Source organism: Eumetopias jubatus, unplaced genomic scaffold, assembly GCF_037043125.1.
Source record: "Eumetopias jubatus isolate StellerSeaLion01/CBP00866 unplaced genomic scaffold, mEumJub1_p1.0 scaffold_17, whole genome shotgun sequence".
Lineage (NCBI taxonomy): Eukaryota > Metazoa > Chordata > Mammalia > Carnivora > Otariidae > Eumetopias > Eumetopias jubatus.
This window is the reverse complement of record NW_028274823.1, coordinates 58,269,922-58,292,241: the sequence shown is the minus strand read 5'-3', so window position 1 is coordinate 58,292,241 and position 22,320 is coordinate 58,269,922. Positions and strand designations below refer to the sequence as shown.

The following is a 22,320-nucleotide window of genomic DNA, read 5'->3' as shown; positions in this document are numbered from 1 at the left end:
AATCTAGAATCCAAGACCCAGTTTCAGAGCAGGAAACATCCTTGCCAATCATCAGTCAACCACTTTCCTGCAGAAACGAAGAACAGATTCCAAGAGGGGACGTGCCCAGCCCAGGTCACTCAGTAAGTGGGTGACAAGCCAGGATTCAAACCCAGGTGCCTCCCTCCATTCTGGAAACGTTCTGGATCAGATGAACCCACAGCAGCAGCCTTTGGATTCCACGGGTCAACGGCCCAGCGGGCTTCGCTCCAGGCTTTGGGGTGCAGGCTGGGCTGTGGTCTGGGACAGGCTGGCTCACCATTCCGCCAACTGCCAGCCCTTGGAGCCACGGCCTTCCCTGCTGCTCCCCCAGGCGGGGTGGTGAGGGCTTGGCAGAAGTGCTGCTTGCTCACGAGGTTCAGCTCTATCTCCCGCCCCTCGTCCCACCCCCTGCTTGGATGGTCCAGCCTTGCCTTTCTCGAGAAAAGATTTCAGACTGGGTGCCAGGGCAGGAGAGACCCAGGGGAAAGAGGAGGTGGGGGGGAGGGGGGCTGGCATGGGGCAGAGTCCTGGGGTGTGGGGGTGGTGTTTACACTCAACCGGTGCGGGCTGGGGGCTACATCTAGAAAGTGATCAGGAGCACACGCTTGGGAGCCGGGCTGGGTTTGCGACTGCCTGGGTGACTCCAGGCAAGCCTCTTAAGGTTACTGCACTTTGGCTTTGTCATCTGAACAAAGATAGAACACATCAGGTGCACATCTCATGGCGTGCCTGTGAGTTTTAAATGAGATAATGCACACAGAGTCTAGTTAGCATGGGGGCTGGCACGGAAAAAGCACAACAGTGAGTTGTAGCCCCAGAGGGCGCCCCCTGCACCCCAGATGAGACGGCTCAGGGCTCAGCAAGAGGGAGAAGACAGAACTCAAAGCGCTTCTGGCGAGTTCTCTGGTGATGCTGCTGCTTCTCCCGGGATCTCAGTCTCTCAGGACAAGGATGGGGCTCGCTGCCTCCTCTGTGAACCCCAGAAAGGCCTGAGGGGCTGCTCTGGGTTTGTCCGTAGGCACCTGCTCTTGGTCACCCACTCTGTACCTGTGTGCGTTGGGGGGGGTTACCCTGTGAAGCTGCCGCATGATGCTGTTTCTGAGCCCCCGTGTGTGGCTGCCGTGTGCAAGCGCACACGCCCTGGCGCAGCTATGCACAACTGTGGGGGTGCGGTCCCTGGGGGGGCAGTCGCGGCAGGGCAGGGTGGCCCCCCATGACAGCAGAGGGGGGGTCTCAGTCACCAGCAGGGGTGCCCCCGTGGTGCTGCTACACCACACGTGCGTGGTCTCGGGGGGATCCAATCTTGCCCCTTGAGGCGGGTGCTTGCCGGGCCCCTAGTCCTCGCGTGGGCACGTGCGCTGCGGGGCCCTCCCAGCCTCGGCTCCTGGCACAAGTGGCTCCAGCCCCAGCCAGGCCAGGGGGCAGAGGCCTGTTCCCTCTCTGGAGCCGGCCACCACCCTCCGGACGTCTGTCCCCTTGCGGACCGGCCTCTGCCCTGGATCTCTCCGGCTACGGCAGATGTACCTACTCAGTTTGGGGGCTTGTTTCTGCCTCATTTGTCTCTTGGCTGTTCTGCCTTTTGCCCCCGGGCAGCCAGAACTTGCTGAGCCTCAGGGGCAAGCACAGTGCCGGGCTGGGGCCCTGAGAGCACGTCACCAGTTATAGAAGCCCCAACTAGCACCTGGTCCTCCTCCGGCGACAGCCTGTCGCCTTCCATGGATATGGACAGGGATTCGATTTTGAAGCTATTATATCTAAGGGTTTTCATTTCCCCCAGCTCAGGGGCTCTTGCAGCTCTTTGCACCTGTGTGCTTGCAGCCCCGAGCTGGCCTGCCGAGTCTATCGCTAGACAAGCATCTTGAAGGCTAGGCTTTGTTAGAATAGGAAAAGAACTCTAAGGTCTTTGGCTCCTCTGGACACACGAAGCCCCCAGTTTGCTCATGGAGGTTTGTGCATGGGAAGGACGTGTGGGGGGCAGGACTGCCCATGGGTTCTGGCCGATCGGCGGAACTGATGGCGCAGGTTGGGTACCTAGCAAATCATCTAGCTCTATCATCTATCTCTATCTAGCATCTATCTCTAGCATATACAGACATGGGCATGAAAACTTTAAAGTAATGGGATGAGCACTCATGTGGGCTTTGAGGCAACTTGGAGTGGATGGGGCAGCATAATGCTTTGCAATCAGCACCAAGCGGCTGCCCCATAAATGTCAGGTGAATTAATGAATAACGAATACCAAAAAAAAAAAAAAAAGTTTAAAATATCCTTGTGTCAGGGGTGAAGGGAGTAACATTCTTATTTTCACAGGATCTAAACTTTAAAAGAAGAAAACATGTCTTCGGAGCTCGGGCAGGGCTTTGGGAGGACATCAGGGTCTGCATAGGATTTACTCCTCATGCATAGCTACCCTTTGTCCATAAGGCGGAGGGGCCCAGGCTGGCCCCTTTAGGAGATGAGCTCTGTCCCCATTGCTCCCTGGCCTGCACATCAGTGGCCCAGAGTCTGGGACATTCAGTTGGGAGAGGGAGAACTGGCCTGTGCCAAGAGGATGGGCTAGAGCGAGCTGACATTTTTTTTAAACACCATGAGGGTGTGCTGGGGCAGTGGCTTGTTCTGGAAGCCTGCAGTTTATTTAGCCGGGGAAGAGAGGCTGCCAGTGTTTACATCTGCTGGGGTCCTGGTGCACACAGAGCTCAGAGGCTCTTAACACAAAAATGGGTCCATTTGTCAACATCAAGCTCCAGCAAAATCTGCCCATCTATGGCAGGCAGAGGAGGAAAAGGGTAGGCAAGGCTTGTCCTAGGAGGACCACCACAACACCCACTTGCTGGTTGGGTAGCAGGCTCCCCCAGAGGCAGGCCTGGGTCTTACAGACCGGGTGCTGGCATGCGCAGAAGCAAGTGAGCCAGCATGATGAGGCGAAGAGAGGCTGACAAGGGATGGGAACCTCCGCTGAAAGGGCCAAGCCCCGGGCCCTGTGGGTCTCTCGACCGGGCAGGGGCTCCAGTGATCAGCCCAGGATTAGGAGAAAGGGTCATGTCTCTACCTTCATGAAGCTCTTGGCCAAGTTGGGGAGCCAAGTCCTAGCAGAACCAGAGCACTCTCCATATGCATCTGTCAAATTGGTGACACCATGAGCTTCAAGCTTCAGAGGAGGGAGGGAGAGGCCTTTGGGGGTTGCAGGGAGTGAGGGGGGTGCTGCCCCTTGAGTGGTCCTCAGAAGTAATGGAGGAGGGGACATGGAATGAACCCCCATCTGGGCAGAAAGGCCAGACCGGGCTGGCTGGAGCCGAAGGTTCTGACAGAAAGGACTAGCTTAAGTGTAAATCTCAGTTCACACAGCCAGGGGTGCCAGAAGGATCCCATTTCCTTATTCTCTCATTCTCTAAAACCTCTCTAGAAATCATCTCAACCTTGTTGAGCTGACAGGGAAAGCCAATCTTATTTCTCTTGGGGCCCCCCCTGACCGCCCTACCCTGGGGCTGTGTCTAGTGCCAAGGCATCTGGGGTGGGGCCTCTGTTGGTCATTCAGTCACACATGTCACTCTGGAGAGGTCTCTTCTCCCTGTTTCTGCGGGCTCCTTGACGGCAGGTGACTGTCATTTCTGAGGCATGCCTGGGCCCTGAGAATATGGGGCTTACTGGGGATCGGGTCCCAGAGACCCATCCTTGCAGAGTGCACCGCCTCCCCCACACCGGGGTCATGTGTCCCAGGCCCCCGCCAGGGACAGGGACTGAATGCTCACTTCTCCTGGCTCCACAGTCCTCCCTCCTCCCCGTCCTCTTAAGGAAGTTCTGCTTCTGTAAACACGCAGCCCCTTCTTCCAAACCTCACCATGCTTCTCGCTCTCTCACGGCAACTTTGGTAAAGCCTAGAACACCAGGTACCAAAGAGATCATTCCGCTTTCCCCAAGGGCACGGAGACTTTAATCTTCAGATCTTCCTAGGAAGTGACAAACCTATTGGCATTTCATCCTTCCAGTGTGACAGAGAAAGGTAAGAAACACTAAAGCTAAGTTTCTGTATTAAGATGATGGGAACATCCATCTCCCGCTCCAGAGATGAGGCTGGAAAGAGTGGAAGCTGCTGGGGGAGAGCCTTGAATGTCCTTTCTGGGACATGTCTGAAGTCACCCTACTGGTCCTTCAAGCACCCACCCCTCAAGTGCCACTTTGTTGGGGAAAGAAACACCAGCATGTGCTCTTGGGGCCAAACGGCCATTTTTTTGGTTTTGTTTTGTTTTAAGATTTATGTATTTATTTTGGAGAGAAAGAGAGAGAGCGAGCGAGCATGTGAGCAGGAGGCGGGGCGGAGGGAGAGGGAGAGAAGCAGGTTCCCGGCTGAGCACAGAGCCTGATGTGGGGCTCCACCCAAACTCAAGAGTCAGACGCTCATCCGACTGAGCCATCCAGGCACCCCTTTTCTTAAACACATTTATTCACAGCATGCCTCATTCTGTGACAGGCGGGCTTGAACCCTGCTGGTTTGGGCTCTAAAGGGCAGGGTGTTCCTCCCACAGCTGCCTGCAACTCCAGGTCTTAAATGCCGCCTGCGTGCACACCTTGGCAACGTCAGGGTGCCCGCCTGCAGGGGCTGGAGCTGGAGACGGTGGTGTGTGATCTGGCCCTTCTCTGTCAAAGGGGCACACACTGGTGTCCCGCCCGGGGGCGTCTGTGTGTAGCTCTGTAGAGCTTCCTGCGGGGTGGGGGGGCCCCAGCAAGGGCCCCACGGCCTCCCTGCCCATCTCACGCTCTCCGGCCTTGGCCTTGGAGGGACCACCTTCAAGCAGAGCTCTCCACTCGCTCTCCTCAAAGGGAAGCTCCACGGGAGGCTGCTGTCGTGCTTTATGCCAGAGCCTCACAGGGATAATAGCATTTCCAGCGGGAATTATCTCCCGGCTAGCTTCCTCCCGTTGTCGGATCTTTTTCAAACGGTCCCTTTGCTGCTTGGGCTTTGTTAGGATCTGCCTTTTTCTTCTTTTGCAGAGGTTTTTGCTCTCATGGGACTGAGTTCCCAGAAGGACAACAATGAAGCTCGCTGGTGGATGTCTCTAATCTGTGTCTGCCAAGTTCCCAGAAGCCAGCTATGAGAGCACAGAGCACGGGTGGAAGCTTCCAGAGTGGTGATGTCGTCGCCCCTCTGGGGGCCAACTGGCTGCTTCCAGGTGCATGCCCTTGGCCCCAAATGGCCTTCTTGACCATTAATCTTGACCCCAGGCTGGACCACCTGAGATCACCTGCAACATGTCCCCTCCCCCACGCACCTCAGAGTTGGGGAGCATAGCCTGACCCCATTACAGGGTTGGTTCTACTAAAAATTACAGCTGACTGGCCCTCATGATATCAACTGCGGTTACTTGCATTTTGTTTCACTAAAATGACATCACGAGGCTGAGGGATTCTGAAGACCCCTAACCAGTGGAAAGCAGGGATGAATAAAGACGTCATGTGTCTTCAACTCAGGTTGGAATTCCATATGGTCTTTGTCACACTTTGTTATAAACATTTTTTCAATTAGCCAAATATATGCCCGGATCCAGATGCCCTCTGTCCATCCCCACTGGGTCCGGATCATCATTATCATTAGATTTTCAGCAATAGCCTCCTCACTACCCACTGTCTTATCTGCTGCCCCCTCCACTCCATTCTTTTAAAAATACACCTGACCATGTGCTTCCTGTTGGAAAACCTTCCGTGGCTCCCTATTGCTCTCAGGGTTAAGAGGAAAATCACCCCACTCCTTTACCAGGTATGACTGCCACCCATCCTTCAGGACCACTTCCCCCTTCTTCCTTCTAGCAACGGACCCTCCCTGAGTGTTAGCTGTCACCTGGCTGCCCAGCTAATGACTACATTTCCAAGCTTCCCTTCCAAGTTAGGTGTGGTCACACGATTCAGATCTGGCCGTGCGATGTGGGCAGGAGCGACATATAAGTACATACATATAACTGCAGGATGCAGGACCTCATCTTTAAAGAGGGAGCTGATTGCCCTTCACTTCTACTCCCCCTTCCTCCTGGCTGGGGATGGCAAAGGCAGGGGCTGCCCTCCTAAATCCAGAGAGGGAAGCCACATGTCGTGGATGGCAGAGCCCAGGGCCGTTACATGAAAAAGAGAAAGAAAACAAAACAAAAAACTTCTCTTATTTGAGGCACCCTCGTTTGGGCTCTAGTAGAACATTTAACCCTAAATGATAGACTAGCCTTCAAGAACTTCCTAGACGCTCACCCAGGTTAGCTATCTTTGTCCCATACTCTCATAGCTCTCCTATACCTTCCTTCTTGTTAACATCCTGACCTGTCACACTTGTTCAAAGTGCATTTTCCCTGCCAAGCTGAGAAATCCGTGAGGCCAGGAATTATGTCTGTCTTGATTGACACTAGAGGGTGACATCACTGCTTTAATCCCTGCGGCCATGAGGGCTTTAAGCAACCTCTGAATCAGATCAGGCTGATGATGGTGATGATGGTGATGGTGACCTTGACCACAGCCAAGGTTACTATTTATTGAGACAAACTTCCCCGTAATAAGCATGCATCACCTCTAAGCAGCAGGTCTTCCTGTGCATACCTCTTTCTCCTTCTGTGTCCTGCATCTCAGAAAACGGACCACATCTACCTCGTTAACCAAGTCTGAAACCTGGACTTGCCCAGCTTTTCCACCCTCACTCTCTCCCCCCTATCACCTACTCCTGTGCATTCTACACCCCAGTTCTTAACCCATCTGCTTCCTTCCATTCCACTGTCTGGCCTCCTCCCCAATTTACAGAGACTCACGGGCTCTTGCCTCAAGCCCTGGTGTGAGCCAGGGGTTCCCATGTTTTGCTGCACATTAGAATCACCTGGGCATGGAAACTGATGATGCCCCCGACACCCCGCTGCCCAATTAAGGCAGGATGTGTGGAGGTGGGAGCCAGGCACCAGTGCTTTTGAAAGATCCCCAGGTGGTTTGAGTTTGCACCAAGTTTGGGAACAACTCTTCCCTTGTATGGAGACCTTCCTCCACACGCTTTCATCTGGGCCACTTCCACTTAGTCTGGCAGGCCTCCTTTGAACATTGCCGCCTCCTGGAAGCCTTCCCAGAACACATTCAGATCCAGGCAACTGCTCCTCCTGCATCTGGACGCTTACCATGCTGTATTGTTCCTGCCTTTTCAGATGCCTGACTTCCCTTCCTTCCACACCTCCTTCTGCTCCATGAGGTGTGGAACCAGGAATGGGATGGATCTTTACACCAACACGAGAGGTGGATTTTATAATTCTGATGATTTTGAATTTTGTCCCAGGTTTTTATTTCCACTGTTAGTCTGCTGCCAGTGTTTGGAGCATAAAGAAATAGATTTTCTCTTCAAAAGTGGATGTAGATGTAAAGACATCTGTTCTTAATGCCCTTAAAGCCATTTTTTTTTTTAACTCGTTTTCTGTTTGAAAATAGAAACTGTGGCTAACATCTGCCCGGGGGCCTTGAGACTATGGAAAATAGCCAAAATGCTGTGGCTTATGGAAGACTGAAACCAAAAGAACTATGTTTTTTTTAAAAAAGATTTATTTATTTATTTTAGAGACAGAGAGAGAGAGAGAGAGCAAGCGTGGAGGGGTGGAGCAGAGGGAGAGGGAGAGAGAAACCCAAGCAGACGCCATACTGAGCGTAGAGCCGGACTCGGGGCTCGATCTCAGGACCCTGAGATCACGACCTGAGCCGAAAGCAAGTGCCGAACGCTTAACCGACTAAGCCACCCAGGTGCCCCCTAAATAACAATTTTAACCAAGAAGTGAAATCAGGGAGCTGATGGGCTGAGTGCATCTGCAAGGCTCTGTGGCTGGGGGTCCTGCCTATGCCAGGGAAGGGTATATGGGAGAGGACTCCTGATCTAGTCCGCGAGGCTGGGGCTCATCCTTGTCCCTTCCTATAGTGATGGACATATTAGTGCCCATTTCACAAAGGAAGAAAGTCTGACCTAAAGGTCAAATGCACTGCCCAGGATCCTATTACAGATAAGCAGTCGAGGCAAAATTTACACTCAGTCCTGTCTGGCTATCCATGTTCTCTCCACTGTATCAGGATGGGTCCGAGTTCCCAGGTTCACTTTCCCTTCATTCTTCAAGTATTTTTTGAATTTAATTTTTAAAAGATTTTATTTAGTTATTTTTATTTAAGAGCGAGCGAGCAAGCATGCGAGCATGAGCAGGGGGAGGGGCAAATCAAGAGAGAGAAGCAGACTCCCTGTTGAGCAAGAAGCCCGATGTGGGGCTCGATCCCAGGACCCTGAGATCATGACCTGAGCCGAAGTCAGAGGCTTAACCGACTGAGCCACCCAGGCACCCCTTAAATTTAATTTTTATCCAAGTAATACATTTATACAGTTTAAGAAGTCAATACCATAAAACTTAAAAACAATAAAAAGTGCTTCCCTATAATACTTCCCTAACCCAATTCCTGTCCCCCAGAGGCAACTGATTTCAACTCTTTGAGCTATTTTTTTGGAATTGATGTCCCTGTCTTAATAACATAATAACACTATTTCTTGATTTGTAAGTTTAAGTTATTAAACTCTTACTTTTTTTAAAGTAAACTCTATGCTTAATGTGGGGCTCGAACTCACAACCCTGAGATCAAGAGTTGCATGCTCTACCGAATGAGCCAGCCAGGCACTTCCCACCCTCTTGCTTTTTTTGAGTGAGGGAATATGTTTGATCTTTTTTTCTAATTTTTTAAATTTAGAAGGAAGTCACACGTTTTTAGTCTCCCGTTTTACATAAAAAAGAATTTCAGGTCATAATGTTTCCTTTGAGTATATCTTTACTATAATGCATAGGGTTTTAGATGTATTCTTTACTTCATTATTTTCTAGGAAATCTGTTATTTTAATTGCAATTTTCTCATTGATCTAGAAGTTATGTTAGAAAAATGTTTCATAATTTTCAGATAGTTGAGGGATTTTGGGGGTCAATCTTACTGATTTCTAGTTTCATTGGCCTGCGATCAGCGTATGTTGTTTGCAAAATCTCTGCTTTTCATAATTTATTAGTTTCTACTGCGGCTAAATACACGACTAATTTGGTAAACTTTCCAGGGACATAGGAAATGGATGTATATTCTTTATTTCTGATGTTAAAAATTCTTAGCATACCTATTAAATTGAGTATGTTGATTGTATTACTTAATCCTCTGTATTACGAGATTATTATGTTTGCTTGAACCATCAAGTTTTTTAAAAAGTATATTAAAATGTCCAACTATAACTTTTTCTTAAATTTGTCTGTAGACCTTGGAATTTTTACCTTAATATTGTATATATATTTTTTGTTACACATACTACAAATGTATAATATTATTTGGTACATTATTTGTAGCTTTTACACAGACTTTTAGGTTATGTAATAAAGTACTTGGTCCTGTAGGGCACATCAGTACTATTGGGAGTGGAGGCCCCAAACCTGTCCTTGCCCTTGGAGATACAGGGGCTCTCTGTGGCCCAGGTGCTCCTTCAAGTGTCCCCTCCAGGCTTCCTGGTTGTTACCTGGAGAGTGAGTGAGATGGCGGGGGTGGAGGGGTGGGGGGGTGGGGTGGTAAGGGATTACAGTCAGTGCTCAATCAAGCGAACTGCAGAATTCACCGGAGCCAAGTTTCTAAAGGCTTTGCTTTTGCTTCATGCCTTGCCTAGATACTTTCTGTACAAATGTTGGCGATCCAGGTGTGGCTCATCTGTTTGCGAAAGTGGGTCTAGTAGGGTTTCTCTGATGGCATTCTGTCAGTACTTTGTTCTGTGTTTTTTTAAGTAGGCTCCATGCCCAGCATGGAGCCTGCGGGGCCCGAACGCAGGACCCCGAGATCAAGTACACTTTGAATTAGAGTAGTGATTTGCAACAGTGGATTATGACTAGTGTTGAAACAAAGGGATAGCAGAGAAAATGTATGAATGTATCAGGCCACGAGGGTGGGTGTGTTTCGTGCAACTTCTACTCAGTTGTGTCTTTTGTGTTCACATGGGCTATGTGTAAAACACATCTCTGGGTAAAATTTTTAAAATGTGTGAGTGCTGCTGAATTGGAGGGCGTTCTGGGGGGCAGCTGATTTGGCTTCACAAGGAGGTAAATGTAAAGGAGGATTAGATTCCTTATGGAAGAGGGAAGAGACGCCCCTCCACCCCTAGCTGACTTGAATTACCAGGCCCCCATGGCATTTATGATGCTCTAGAAGTAAATGGTAAGCAGTAGCCTAAGCTGCCAAGGGTCTCTCCCCAGCCTGGCTTACCTGACCCTCCAGGAGCCCAGACTAGCCTGGTTTCTCTGCGGTCACTGCGAAATGCTCCGGGCCGTGTGCTCAGGCAGAGAGTGAGCACATCCCTCCGTGTGGGAGGGAAGCTTGAGGCAAAGTGGCGGAGGTGGCTGAAGGCAGCCCGGGTTCTAGTCCCTGTGCCGCTCCTGACGGGCTGTGAGTGTGTGTGACTTGGGGCACGCTCTCTGAGACGGTCTCCTCGTCTTGTGTCCCACACAAAGCTATTCTGATGACCCACGGGAGAGAAGAAAACAACCGTTCAGTCAACACGTGTCTGGGACAGAAAGAGGCATTTTGCGAATGGAAGGCCTTTTGTTTTCTTGAAGCAGCGCAGAGAGGGTTGGGGGTAGGCCAGACAGACAGTAGGCGCGGTGGCTAAGCCGAATTGTCAGAAAACAGGAAAAAGGAAGTTGAAATGACCTGAGGGAAAATATAGGAAGTAGGAGAAAGGGGTCAGAAAGTCTGGGAGAAGAGCATTGGCCCCGCCTGGTGACTCCACAAGTTTGTCATCAAATGCCGGGCTGACGGGAGTTCTGGTGGAAGCCTGGGGACGGACAGGAGGCTGCAGTCTGAAATGGGGTACAAGCCGAGTCAGCCCACATGGCCAAGGGGACAGCTGACTGGTGGCCTCCATGTCCATGAGCCCTCCCCCAGGCACCCAGATACCATGGCGGTAGGATGGTCCTGGCCTCCTGGTGCCGACAGTCCAGTGGGGAAGGAGGGTGACACCCGGGTAAGTCTGCACGTGGCCAAGACTCTCACACATGGGTGAAAGCACTTTGTATATAAACTGTGAAGTCCACCCTTAAGGGCCGCCTGGGATCCCACAGCAACCACCCAAGGCAGGACTTAACTTGGCACAGACCGGCAGATGCAGAGATGTTTTCGGAGTGTAAAGCCTTCTATCTCTTCTTCAGTAGCTGAAGGGTTAAGTCCAGACCCCACTTCTGTGTCCCCTGGACCCCATTCTTGGCACCCTGAGACTGCCCCGAGAGCTGGGGTCCTCGGAGGCTCCCCTCCCCCCAGCAGCACCCAGGCTTCTGGGAGCCGTTGCCCCCCCCCCCCCCCCGTGACAGGTGGAGCTACTATGAAGCCCTGCTGCCTGGGCACCCAGCCACTCCCCGTGAGTCACACAGGCTTGGCCCAACACCCCATCAGCCAGTGTTCCCAGGCCGCCTTCCCAGAATGCCTGGCTGAGCCCCAACAGGGCCAACCCCTGCTGGCAGCCAGCTCTAAGCCCCTTCCCCCATCAAGTTCAAGTGCCAGGAGACCGGCCTGGAGTCTCCTCAGCTCGAAGGGCTCTCGCTGTGGGGAGGACGGGGGTGGGAATGGCATTTTCTTAAAGCCTGTCAGCCGTTCGCATCGCCCGCTCCAAAGAAGCTATTACTTAATTGGAAAATGTACAAAGGAGAAAAACAGGAAATTTATAGAGCTACAAATGGCTAATCAACATATAAAAATACACTCAACCTTACTAATTATCAGGGAAATGCAAATTAAAATAAGAGAACATTTGTCTTTTTTTAAAAAAAAAAGTTTTATTGTGCAAAATAGCACACATGTAGGCAAGGGCCCAAGTGTAAAAATACACAGCCGTGAGCGGGGCGCTAACTCTCTTTCAGCTGCAGTTCTGTCCGTTCACAAAAGGGTTGGACACAATGATGTCCAAAGAGCCTCCCAGCTCTGGCACTTCCCGAACCGCCCCTGTCAGTTCTGCTTTATGGCTAATTCCCCAGGGGGGATATATTTCCCTGGGGAAAATGTCCTAACCTCTCTCTTCTCTCATTCTTAATCAGGCATACGAGCACCCACCCACCGCCTCAGCGCTGATCGGTGGCTCCAAAAAATTTCTAAGGAGAAAGCCAGCCAGCAGAAGGTGGGTGCCAGGCACGGGGCCGGCTCCCCGGGCTGTGCGGAAAGGGACGTGGCCTGGGTGGTCTCCCATGTCGTGCCTTCTCCACGTCCGGTGGTCCTCTGCTGCCCCTGGGCTCTGGGAAGATTTGACTCACATTTATTCAGTGCCTGCTTTGTTCTAGGCTCCGGGCTTGATAATTTCATCTGGGTACCTCGGAAGGTCCCATTTCACATACGGCACTGTCGTCCCGGGAGGGTAACTCACATTCCCAGGTCTTCACTCAGAGTTGGCTTGCGCATGGCAGGGCTGCCATGTGCCCTACCCGATATGCTGACTCTGAATCAAACATTTACTACCCCCCTGTGCCGCTTCCGGGTGCCCAACTCACCCTCCACGTGTCCCATAGGTCTCGCTCCCACCCCAGGGGTCCCTTGAAGGAGTTCCTCCCTCTCCCCCCAGGGCAGCCTTCAGCGAGCTGAAGACACTGGTCCCCCGGTCTTCCCTCCCATGCCTCTGATGGCTCCTTGGGGGTCTGAGGCCCGAGGCTCTCTCACCGCCGGCTATTCCCCTCTGAACCTGTACAAGGTGCTGAGAAGGCTGGAAAGAAGTAGGGGGACCAACTTGTCCTGCTTTTGCACAGGACTTTTCTGGTGTTAGCACTGAAATGCTGCACCCCAGGAAACCCCGCTGTTCCAGGCAAGCGGTTATGGCTTCTAGCGACTGTCCCAGTTTTCCAACTGAACACACCACATGCCCTGAAACCCCCGCTCAGGATGGTTGATGATTCCAGAAAGAAGGGACAGAGAACGGAAACATCTTGCCGGGGCATCCGGTAACATCCCCCTCCCCCCCCCCCCGCCCCCACCTGCCGAGGGATGCAGAGGGCAAGAGATCAGGAAGGAAGCCGGCACGCCGTCAGCGTCCCGGGGCTGGACGAGGGTGAGGATCCTCTCCCAGGTACCCAGGAAGACAGGTGTGAGGCCAGGGCCTGGCTGCGTCTGTGTGGCTGGAGCGGAGGCTCACATGGGCCATCCGTCGCTGCTGCTGGGAGAGCTGCAGGTGGTGAGCCTCACACCATCCTCAGGAATGTGTAGCCTGTCACCTGCTGAGGGACTGAAGTCCCAAAGGTTGTGCAGACACACCCGGGGCCCAGGCTTGGGCCTGAAGCCAAGTTGTATAGGAAAGGACTGGACATTTGCTGGTCTCTCAATTCAGAAGAAGCCCTCCTATCTTCTTCTTAAAACAGAGCCCCCTTTTCATATGGGGAGACCTCACACTGCCCATTGAGGGGCAGTACGTACTGGGAAAAAGCTACTAGCGTATTGAACTTACCTTTGGTTATCTTGCTTCCTCCACCTGCCCCACCTCCCCTTGCAAATCATGTCATGAGATAGGCCTTCCGGTTCACACGGGCCCTCCCCACCTGGAGCCCGGCACCCCGACATCAAATGCTCCCCTGGGCTGCCCTTCAATCACACATCCATCCGTAAGCCAGAAGCAGTATGAATCCAGAGCCTGTCCCCTCCCCGGAAGGCTCACGAGCCACAGTGGCCAGCTCCTGAGATGCCAGCCTGCACTGACCATTCCCTGTAGGACCCACCCACTTGCCAGATCCGGGGTCCTCCAGCTTGGCTGTCTGGGTTCTGGCCAGGGCCACTCCCCTTAGGGCTCCAGAGATGCCCCTTCTGAAGGCTGACAACAGTTCCTCCATAGGCCCTGCCCTCCTGTGACACCATTGCTCTCTTCGCCCGCCCATCACTGGGAGCGGAGGCCCAGAAAGCTGCTCTGAAGAGCCTGACATGGGCCCCACCCCCACTCCCAAACAGACAGAGCCTCTGCGTCCAAGGAGCAGTTCCTACCACACACTCAAGCCTTTCCACACCACTTCCAAAGTCTGCACAGGGCTCCCTGGCGTGGCTGTGCCACCCTCCAGTGACAGTCCCCTATGACCGGCCAGTTAGGCTGACGTCTCTCTCCCCCACACCCCTGCTACCTGTATACCCACCCACAGCTGCTCCTGAGGACATCAGCTCCAGCTGGCTGGTCAGGAGCAGACTTGCTGTGGGGACAACAGGGGACAGCAGGAAGGAGGGCCTGGGCTGGCCTCTGTGGGAGGAAACGTTTGCATAACTGATCCAGGATCCTGTCTCTAGAAGGAGGGGTGGGAAGGGGCAGAGCCCAACGGGCCTCCAGGGACCAGAGTGGGCCTCTAGGACAGGGGGTTTGGTTCCCTCTGCCCAGAACGAGGCTTTTGAAGGTCTTAGAAGCAGTCTGGGGGTGGGGCTGTAAGAAGGGGTGTCCAGCAGCCAAGGATAGCAGAGAGGCTGTGGGATGCAAAGGAGTCCCCCCAGCCTTCTTGGGGGACAGAAGGAGGCAGACCTTCAGGGGATTTACAAAATGGGAAATGGCTGGAGTGACCCAAGCCCCTCTGAGCATGAGCGTTTGGCTTTCCTTGGAGGCCCTTGTCTGGAATTCACCTGGTCCCCCAGGTCATGAAGTATGTGTCCCTCACCCCATGCAGGGCCCTAAGAGGTATGATCACAAATGGATCTGGTTGTCTGACAATCACAGCAAAGGAAGTTGTATAATTTCGCAAGGTCAAGCACAAAGCAGAAATAGTCTGTTTCTGATTTTCCTCTTAAATATAGAGACATAACTTTGAGGAGGTCACTTTCAACTTTAAAATAATTAGGAACCCGTCCCACGGGACAGCAAATCCCAAAGTATATTCTGAAGGACAGTGGTTCTTTGAGACATTATAGCTTGTGTCTGGGGGAAACTGAGTCATGCAATCAGGCACAGCCAAGAAAAGCTGCATACCCCTCTCTCCTCCCAGAGATGCACAGCCTCCGTTCCTGTGGTAAAGGCTCTGAAGTCCACACATTCCCAGACTTACCTGATAGATCCTTCTTTATAAAACACTTAAAATCTCATGGAACTGCTATTTTGCAGAAACCCACACTAACTCTATAAAAAGTTTCCACTCTAACCAGTACCGAACTCTCAATATGTGAGCTGAGTGTATTGTTCCCAGTTGCTTTTTAAGCCACATAGTTAACTCATTTTACTCTGGCATAGCTGGGGGCTAATTGCATTAGCGTAGAAGGCACATTCCTTGCTGAGTCACATAACACCTGAACCTCCTAATGGAGAAAAGTCAGTTTGCTTCTCTGAACTTCTGTTTCCTCCTTTGTAAAGTGGGATCTACAATATCAAATCCCATAGATTTTGAGGACTTGAGTGCTGAGTATGTGAAAGCCCACAGCTCAGTGCCTGATGCTAAACAAATAATTGGTAGAGAATAAATAGAGAACCTAGACTTCAAATGGGATGGGAAGGAGGAGAAGTGGCCTAAAGTCTGAGCCAGGGGGTGGCACCCAAAGCTGTCAAGGAAAGCCCAAAGGACAAGTGAGTCTCCTCTTGAGAATAAACATATAGACTCAAAAGTGCAGTACTTTGGGACAAGAATGGATGCAAGAGAGAGAAAGAAAGAGATGGGTATCTGAGTTTGTGTTTTTAAGAATTTTTGAATCAGGGCGCCTGGGTGGCTCAGTCGGTTAAGGGTCTGACTTCGGCTCAGGCCATAATCTCAGGGTCCTGGGATCGAGCCCGCGGAGGGCTCTGCACTCAGTGGGGGGTCTGCTTTGCCCTCTGCCCCTCCCCCTGCTGGTGCTTGTGCTCTCTCTCTCTCTCTTTAATAAATACATAAAATCTTTAAAATAAAAATAAAAACTGTTGACTCTAAGAACGTACCAGTTAGCTTTTGCTGTATAACAAAACAGCCCAGAATTTAGTGTCTTAAAACAACAATCACATATTAGTTCATGGTTCTCTAGGTTGGCACATTTGGGCTGGACTCATTCACACAAGTATAGTCAGCTGTTAGGGGGATGGTCCGGATGGTCTAAGATGCTGTCACTCATATATCTGGTAGTTGGTGGCTGTCAGCCAGGAAGCCGGGTTCTAGCTCCTGTGGTCTTTCCAGCAGACTAGCTCTGATTTGTTCTCATGGCAGAAGCATTCCAAGAGGGGCCAAAGCAGGAGCTACTGGGCCTCTTGGTTCCAAGACGTACAATTCAAGCAACCTCGCTGCTATCACATTCTGTTGGCGAAAGCAAGTCAGAAGCTGGCATAGATTCAGGAGGTAAGGAAATAGATTCTACCTCTTGATGGAGAAGCTGCAAAGAATGGTGGCCATTCAAATTTTCCCAAATAGAGGCCAACTCTTGTGTCCTTGGCCTGGGAGGCTATTTTGGCAGACTGGGAAGAGTTCCAAGTGTCCGTTCCTGGCCAAATGGTTTCTTACACCTGCCTGGGAGTGTCTACTCCCCTGTGTTGTCTGTCCTGGCTTTCTCCATTTCTTCCCCTCCCTCTCTCGGGGCTTTTGGCCCCACTGCTTGGTTGAAAGAGGTCTTATCAAAGTCACCAATGACCCACATCTTACAAAGCTGATGGTCGGTTCTCTGTCCTACCCCTACTTGACCTCTGAGGTGTAGATGAATCCTCAGTGTATTAAGGAAAGTTCCCAGGACACTAACTCCCATGGGACACCTCTTCTAATTTCTCGAAGCTCTTTCTTCTCCAGTTATCCCCGTCACCTTACTGGCCTCCAATTCCTTCTCCTCAGGGGCTCTACCTTCTCTCTTTCCTTTGCCAGCCCCTATTCCTCTCCACGCTGGAGGGCTCCAGGGTCTGTCTTTGTCTCTCTTCTCTTGTTACATACGTCTTCTTCCTAGATGATCTCACATGGTTTAATTTGATCTGATGACTCTCAATTTCATATCAATCGATCCAAACCTCCCCTCTGAGTTCCCTGGACAACTCCACCAGGATTTTGAAAAGGTATCTCAAAAAATTAAATGGCCGAAGAAAGTAATTGATTTTCAACCCAACCTCCCCCTCCTCTCCCTGAGCTTCCTCACCTTGGTAAATAAAGGACAGTGACATTTACCTAGTTGCTCAAGGCAAAAACCCTTGGGATCATCCTTGATTTCTCTTTTCCCCACATTCCACATCCAATCTGCCAGTAAGTCTTGTTGGCTCTATGTCCAAGATGCATTTCTGGTGCCGTGCCCCAGCCCAGCCCCAGCCTTCTTGCTCTGAGATTGACTTTCTCACCAACCCCCTCCCAGCCAGCACCCTCCTGTCCTGACTCTGTGCAGCGGCGTTCTGAAGCATCAATCCCATTTTGTATCACGTCCCTGCTGAAAACCTCCCCGTGGCCCTCACTGAAACTGGAAATAACTCTAAACCACTTGGCCAAAGCTGCGAGGCTCCTTCCTAGGTCCGACGTCACCCCCTCTACCCTCCTGAAGTCCCTTGCTTGAGCCCCCCAGGGACGCAGGACAAGCCTGTCCCTCTCTCATAGTCTTTGCACTTGCTGTCTTTTCCATTAGGAAGCTATTCTTCCAGATCTTGAATACATATCACTGCCTGAAATCTCCCTTTCATGTGTTTGTTTTCATATACGTTATATGTCCCCACCACTCCCTCCCCAGTAGAAGACAATAGAGACTTGGCTATCTTGCTTACAGATGTATCCCAGAGCCCCGGGCAGGGCCTGATTCACAGGAGAAGCTCAGTATACATTTGCTCACCGAGTTGACCACGAGGACTATAGCTAAGGTTGTTAGAGCTAGAAGAGAAAGGGTCCAACCTCCTGGTTTCCCAGATGGGGAACCAGAGGCACAGTCAATTGCCCAGGGACGTGAAGGTGAACTTATTATGCAAAGCCAAGTCGGTGATTGCACGTCCTTAGATTCTTTTCACTTAAGCAGTAGCCACTAAGAGTGTCAGTTAGGTATTTCCTCCTACAATCTGCTTGCCAGGATATCATGAAAACAGATCGCAGAACAAATTGTGACATCCATAAAAATATCTATAAAACAAACATTTATTGGCCAGTAGCCACAAAACGGGTTCCTACAATCTGTTCTGTAAAGTCAGTGAAGGCCTAGCTCTCTGTGCTTTTAGGCGCTCTACCACCTTGCATGAAGGGTCCACTCAAGGAAGATGCAACATTCCTGAGACTGCTGGTCACGTCTGGCAGCCAGATACCTTAGAACATGGGATCCTCAAAGATTTAGCCCCACGCTTCACCTCTAAGTGAAATTCTTTTACTCTGAACAAGAAATGGGTGGTGTCTCATTTTAGACAATCTACATATCTTGAATACTACTGATTTCAGCAAATGGGAGCTCATTTCTAATACCTGTTATGCTGGGACGCCTGGGTGGCTCAGTCAGGTAAGCGTCTGCCTTCAGCTCAGGTCATGATCCCAGAGTCCTGGGATCGAGCCCCACATTGGGCTCCCTGCTCCGTGGAGAGCCTGCTTCTCCCTCTCCCTCTGCGGCTCCCCCTGCTTGTGCGCTCTCTCTCTCTCTCTCTCTCTGTTAAATAAATAAATAAAATCTTCAAAAAAAAATAATACCTGTTATGCTAATTGATGAGCCGTGAATTTCATGCATTCTGTCATTATGGGTGGGGTTCTCTGGGTTAATCGGTCAAGCTGCAGGGGTGGACTGAAAGAGGGAGAGCTGCAGAGGTGTAGAGAGCTGTTTGTGTGATTATGTCTCTTCTTAACGCCCAGGGACCACAGGTGGAAGTATTCCCACTCTGGAGGCCAGCAACAGGAGCCCTCCCATCCACCCCCCGCCAACAGAGAGGCAGTTATTAAACCTTCACCAGCACACCACTGGCTAGCTGGGTGACCTCTGGAATGTGGCCTAGCTGTGAAATGACCACCTCCCCCGCATGATTACCTCTGGACTGGTGAGACGCCGTCCTGGCTGCACTTTAGAAATTACCTGGGACCTTTAAGATAATACCGATTCCTAGGTCCCCGTTGGTGGTGATTCCGACTTTGCTGAACTAGGGTGGGGCCTGGATATCAGCATCCATTTATTTTTTATTTTTTTAAATTTTACTTACTTATGTATTTGAGAGAGAAAGAGAGAAAGCGTAAGCAAACCAGGGGAGGGAAAGAGACAAGCAGACTCTGCGCCGAATGCAGAGCCTGATGTGGGGCTCGATCCCATGACCCTGAGATCACGATCTGAGCGGAAACCAAGAAGCAGACGCTCAGCCAACTGAGCCACCCAGGTGCCCGTCAGCATAGCTTTAAAACTCACTAGGTGGTTGTAAACTGTAGCCAGGGCCACACTCACACCTGTATATCATGCTAATGTTTCTCAAAACGTTCACTGCAAAACCAGGATTAGCCCTAGGCTACTGACCCCCAGCCCAGAGCTCCTGGCAAAAAGAGGTAGAAGTTAAAAATAAGGTGTCATTTCTTCTGAGGTCTCAGTGTTTGCAAATGTGGCTGGGGACAGCCCACAGTACTTGGGGTCAGGTTAGGAGTGGGGAAGGGCAACAAAGATGCTCAGGAGCCCAGGGAAGGATATGCTAGTCCCAAAGAGCTCCAGGCTCCCCATGCAAGGCTGTCACAGCCCCCTCCCTCGGGGCACTACTTACAGAGGCTCAGGAAGAGCTCACAGGGGTTGCTGGCTGCGGACGGACGTCACCAGGGAAGACTTGAAATAGAAGAGAAAGTGCAGCTAGCTAGAGGCCAGAAGAAAGGCCAAGCGCGACTGGAAAGAAAACCCCAAGCTGGACTGGAAAGAAAACCCCAGTGGGGAGGCTCACCCCCAGGGAGAGGGAGACAGACAGCCCCTGGGGGGGTGGCTAGGGGATGAGACCAGTACCTCAAAGAGAGGGTGTAAGGTGAGCTCTGCAGGGCTGGGGGAGGGAAGCTAGTCCCCCAAAGAAGGGTAAAGGGTTAGTGTCCTCCTCCTCAAAGGACAACTTTTAACACTGTGGTAAGATGTCTCTGTAACCCTTGGCTACTCTTTTCAGGTCATGTGCAGCGGTCCCTGGTTCTGCGTCCCTACCCCACACAAACAGTGCAGGACTGGCTCCTTTTGTACCAGGAAACTGAATTCCCTTGACTTGTCTGGGCAAGGCATTGCCTTCCAGCTGCAGGGGCCAAGGGCTAGCTGCCCCCAGACGGGCCACATTGGCATGAAGGTTATTTTGAATTAAAGAGCATCAAAGTCCAGCAGATTCAGGAAAAGCTCTTTACTGCCCCCTCAACTGCCTAAAAAGAATTTAGATGGAGCATCTGCTTCAGGAAGACACAGATAACTATGTTATGATATAAAGTAGGTATGGTAGGGGCACCTGGGTGGCTCAGTCGGTTGAGCCGTGGACTCTTGATTTCAGCTCAGGTCATGATATCAGGGTCGTGAAATCGAGCCCCACGTCAGGCTCCACGCTCACCGCTCAGCATGGAGCCTGCCTAAGATTCTCTCTTCTCCCTCTGCCCCTCCCCTTCTCTCTAAAAAAATAATAAAGTAGGTCTGGTAGAAAGGGAGGAACCTAGCCAGGCCTGTTTGAGCCAATCCTCTGTGACCCATTGTTCCGGGGGGGGGGGCGGCGCCCAGCAAACATTTATCAAACATTTACTCTTTTTCATCTTCCTGTGAATTGTATTTCTTTCTTGAAGTCCCAGACCCCTACCCCTTTCTCCTTAGTTCAGAATGACATATGTACCTCATTTTGCCTGTCTTTGGAATTTTCACATCTATGTGTATTCCTCATATGTATTCTATTAAATTTGATTTTCTCCTGTTAATCTGTCTCATGTCAATTTGATTCTTGGTCTGGCTAGAAGGCCCTCGAAGGGGACAGGACATGCTATCCCAACCTTACTTTCTTCCCTCTAGGGCAGAGGCCTGGGGGCTGGGGCGGGCCTGGTCTGTCTTGGCGTCTTTCTCTGGGAAGGTGTGTATATGTGAGGCTTGGGAGTCCAGGGCAGCGGACTTGGACTAGGGTGCCATTCCTGCAGTCACCACCAGGGACCCCGTCTAGCACTGTCTTGAGCCCGACCTCTGGGCCACACATTTAATTACTGAATGCCCCAAACAATTGCCTGACTCCCAAGCCCCAGGCTGAGCTCCGCCGGAAACAGCGGAGGAGTCAAGGGAGTCTTGACTCCCATGGCAATGGGAGACAGACTGACCCCAGGCGGAGGAAACGCCGGGAGGGGAGAGGCTGGGTCAGACCTGGGCTGGGTGTGTGCAGGGGTGCCATGGGAGACAGACTCTGACCCCAGAACGAGGAAACACTGGGAGAGGAGAGGCTGGGTCAGACCAGGACTGAGTGTGTGCAGCAAGGGCTAGGGCCACTGACCTGGCCTGAGGATGGGTGGTGGGAGGGCTTCCCGGAGGAGGAGGCCCTGGGGGGCAGTGTTGGGATCTCCACCAGCCTCAGATAAGGGGATTCCCGGAGACTTGTTGGAAAAAGTCTAGTTGGGGATCTGTGACAAAAGGAAACTCGCGGCCCCAACTCCAAGAGGACCCCTTAAACCCCACCCTGGTCGGCCACACCTTGCTAACTGAAGTCGGTCCTCCACCCCCCCTCAGGCTGAGCGGCTCCACGTCCTTATTCCATTCACGGCTTGCACATTCATTTGCACACTTTTAACACCTTAGAGGTTAATTCCTGCCCTCTCCCTACAGTCTTCCCTCTTGCCAACAGTGGAAAGCACGCCTCTCTACGTCCCCCCGATTAGGTACGCCGGCTTTCTCCCCAGCGCTCCTTTGTGCACACTCTCCCACGCCCCCCTCGGCGCCCTTAGCGCGGGCGTCTGCAGCGCGGCCCCAGACCTCGTTTGCATAACCCTCGCCCCCTCCCCTTCCTGCGCCTCCAGCGGGTCCCCGGCCGCGGCCCCGCCCCCCTGCCCGCCCCCTTCCAGAGGCTGGGCCGCGGCCTCGCGCCCATTGGCCGCTGGGCGGACTGGCCCGGGCCGCGGCTGTGATTGCCGCCAGCGCATGTCAGTCCCGGAGCCGGCGCGGGTGGCGGGGCGCGCGGCCGGGCTGGCAGCCGCAGGTGGGGCTGCTCACGGCGACGGACCTAGCCCGGGAGCCCCGGAGCCCCGGAGCCCCGCAGCCCCGCAGCCCCGCGGAGAGTGCCCAGGATGCCCCGCGGGGACTCCGAGCAGGTGCGCTACTGCGCGCGCCTCTCCTACCTCTGGCTCAAGTTCTCGCTGGTCATCTACTCCACGGTGTTCTGGGTGAGTGACCCCAGGGGGACCCTGAGATGGGGGCGTGTGTGGTGCCGACACTCCCTGGACGCCGTACCGGGGTAGGGTCTAGACTTGGCTG

The 22,320-nt window shown here is 52.2% G+C and overlaps 1 protein-coding gene and 1 pseudogene across 1 annotated transcript in view; one reads left to right on the top strand and one right to left on the bottom strand.

The window, feature by feature from the left end:
- Positions 1-4,517: 4,517 nt before the first annotated feature.
- Positions 4,518-5,270, bottom strand: LOC114214113 (large ribosomal subunit protein mL40 pseudogene; annotated as a pseudogene).
- A 16,751-nt stretch (positions 5,271-22,021) lies between these two features.
- Positions 22,022-22,320, top strand: part of TSPAN15 (tetraspanin 15) — a 49,732-nt gene continuing 49,433 nt past the window's right edge. Inside the window, exon 1 of the mRNA XM_028109725.2 lies at positions 22,022-22,229. Within this exon, the coding sequence (XP_027965526.1) occupies positions 22,134-22,229 (96 nt within the window). The 5' untranslated portion in view covers positions 22,022-22,133. The remainder of the gene's footprint in view (positions 22,230-22,320) is intronic.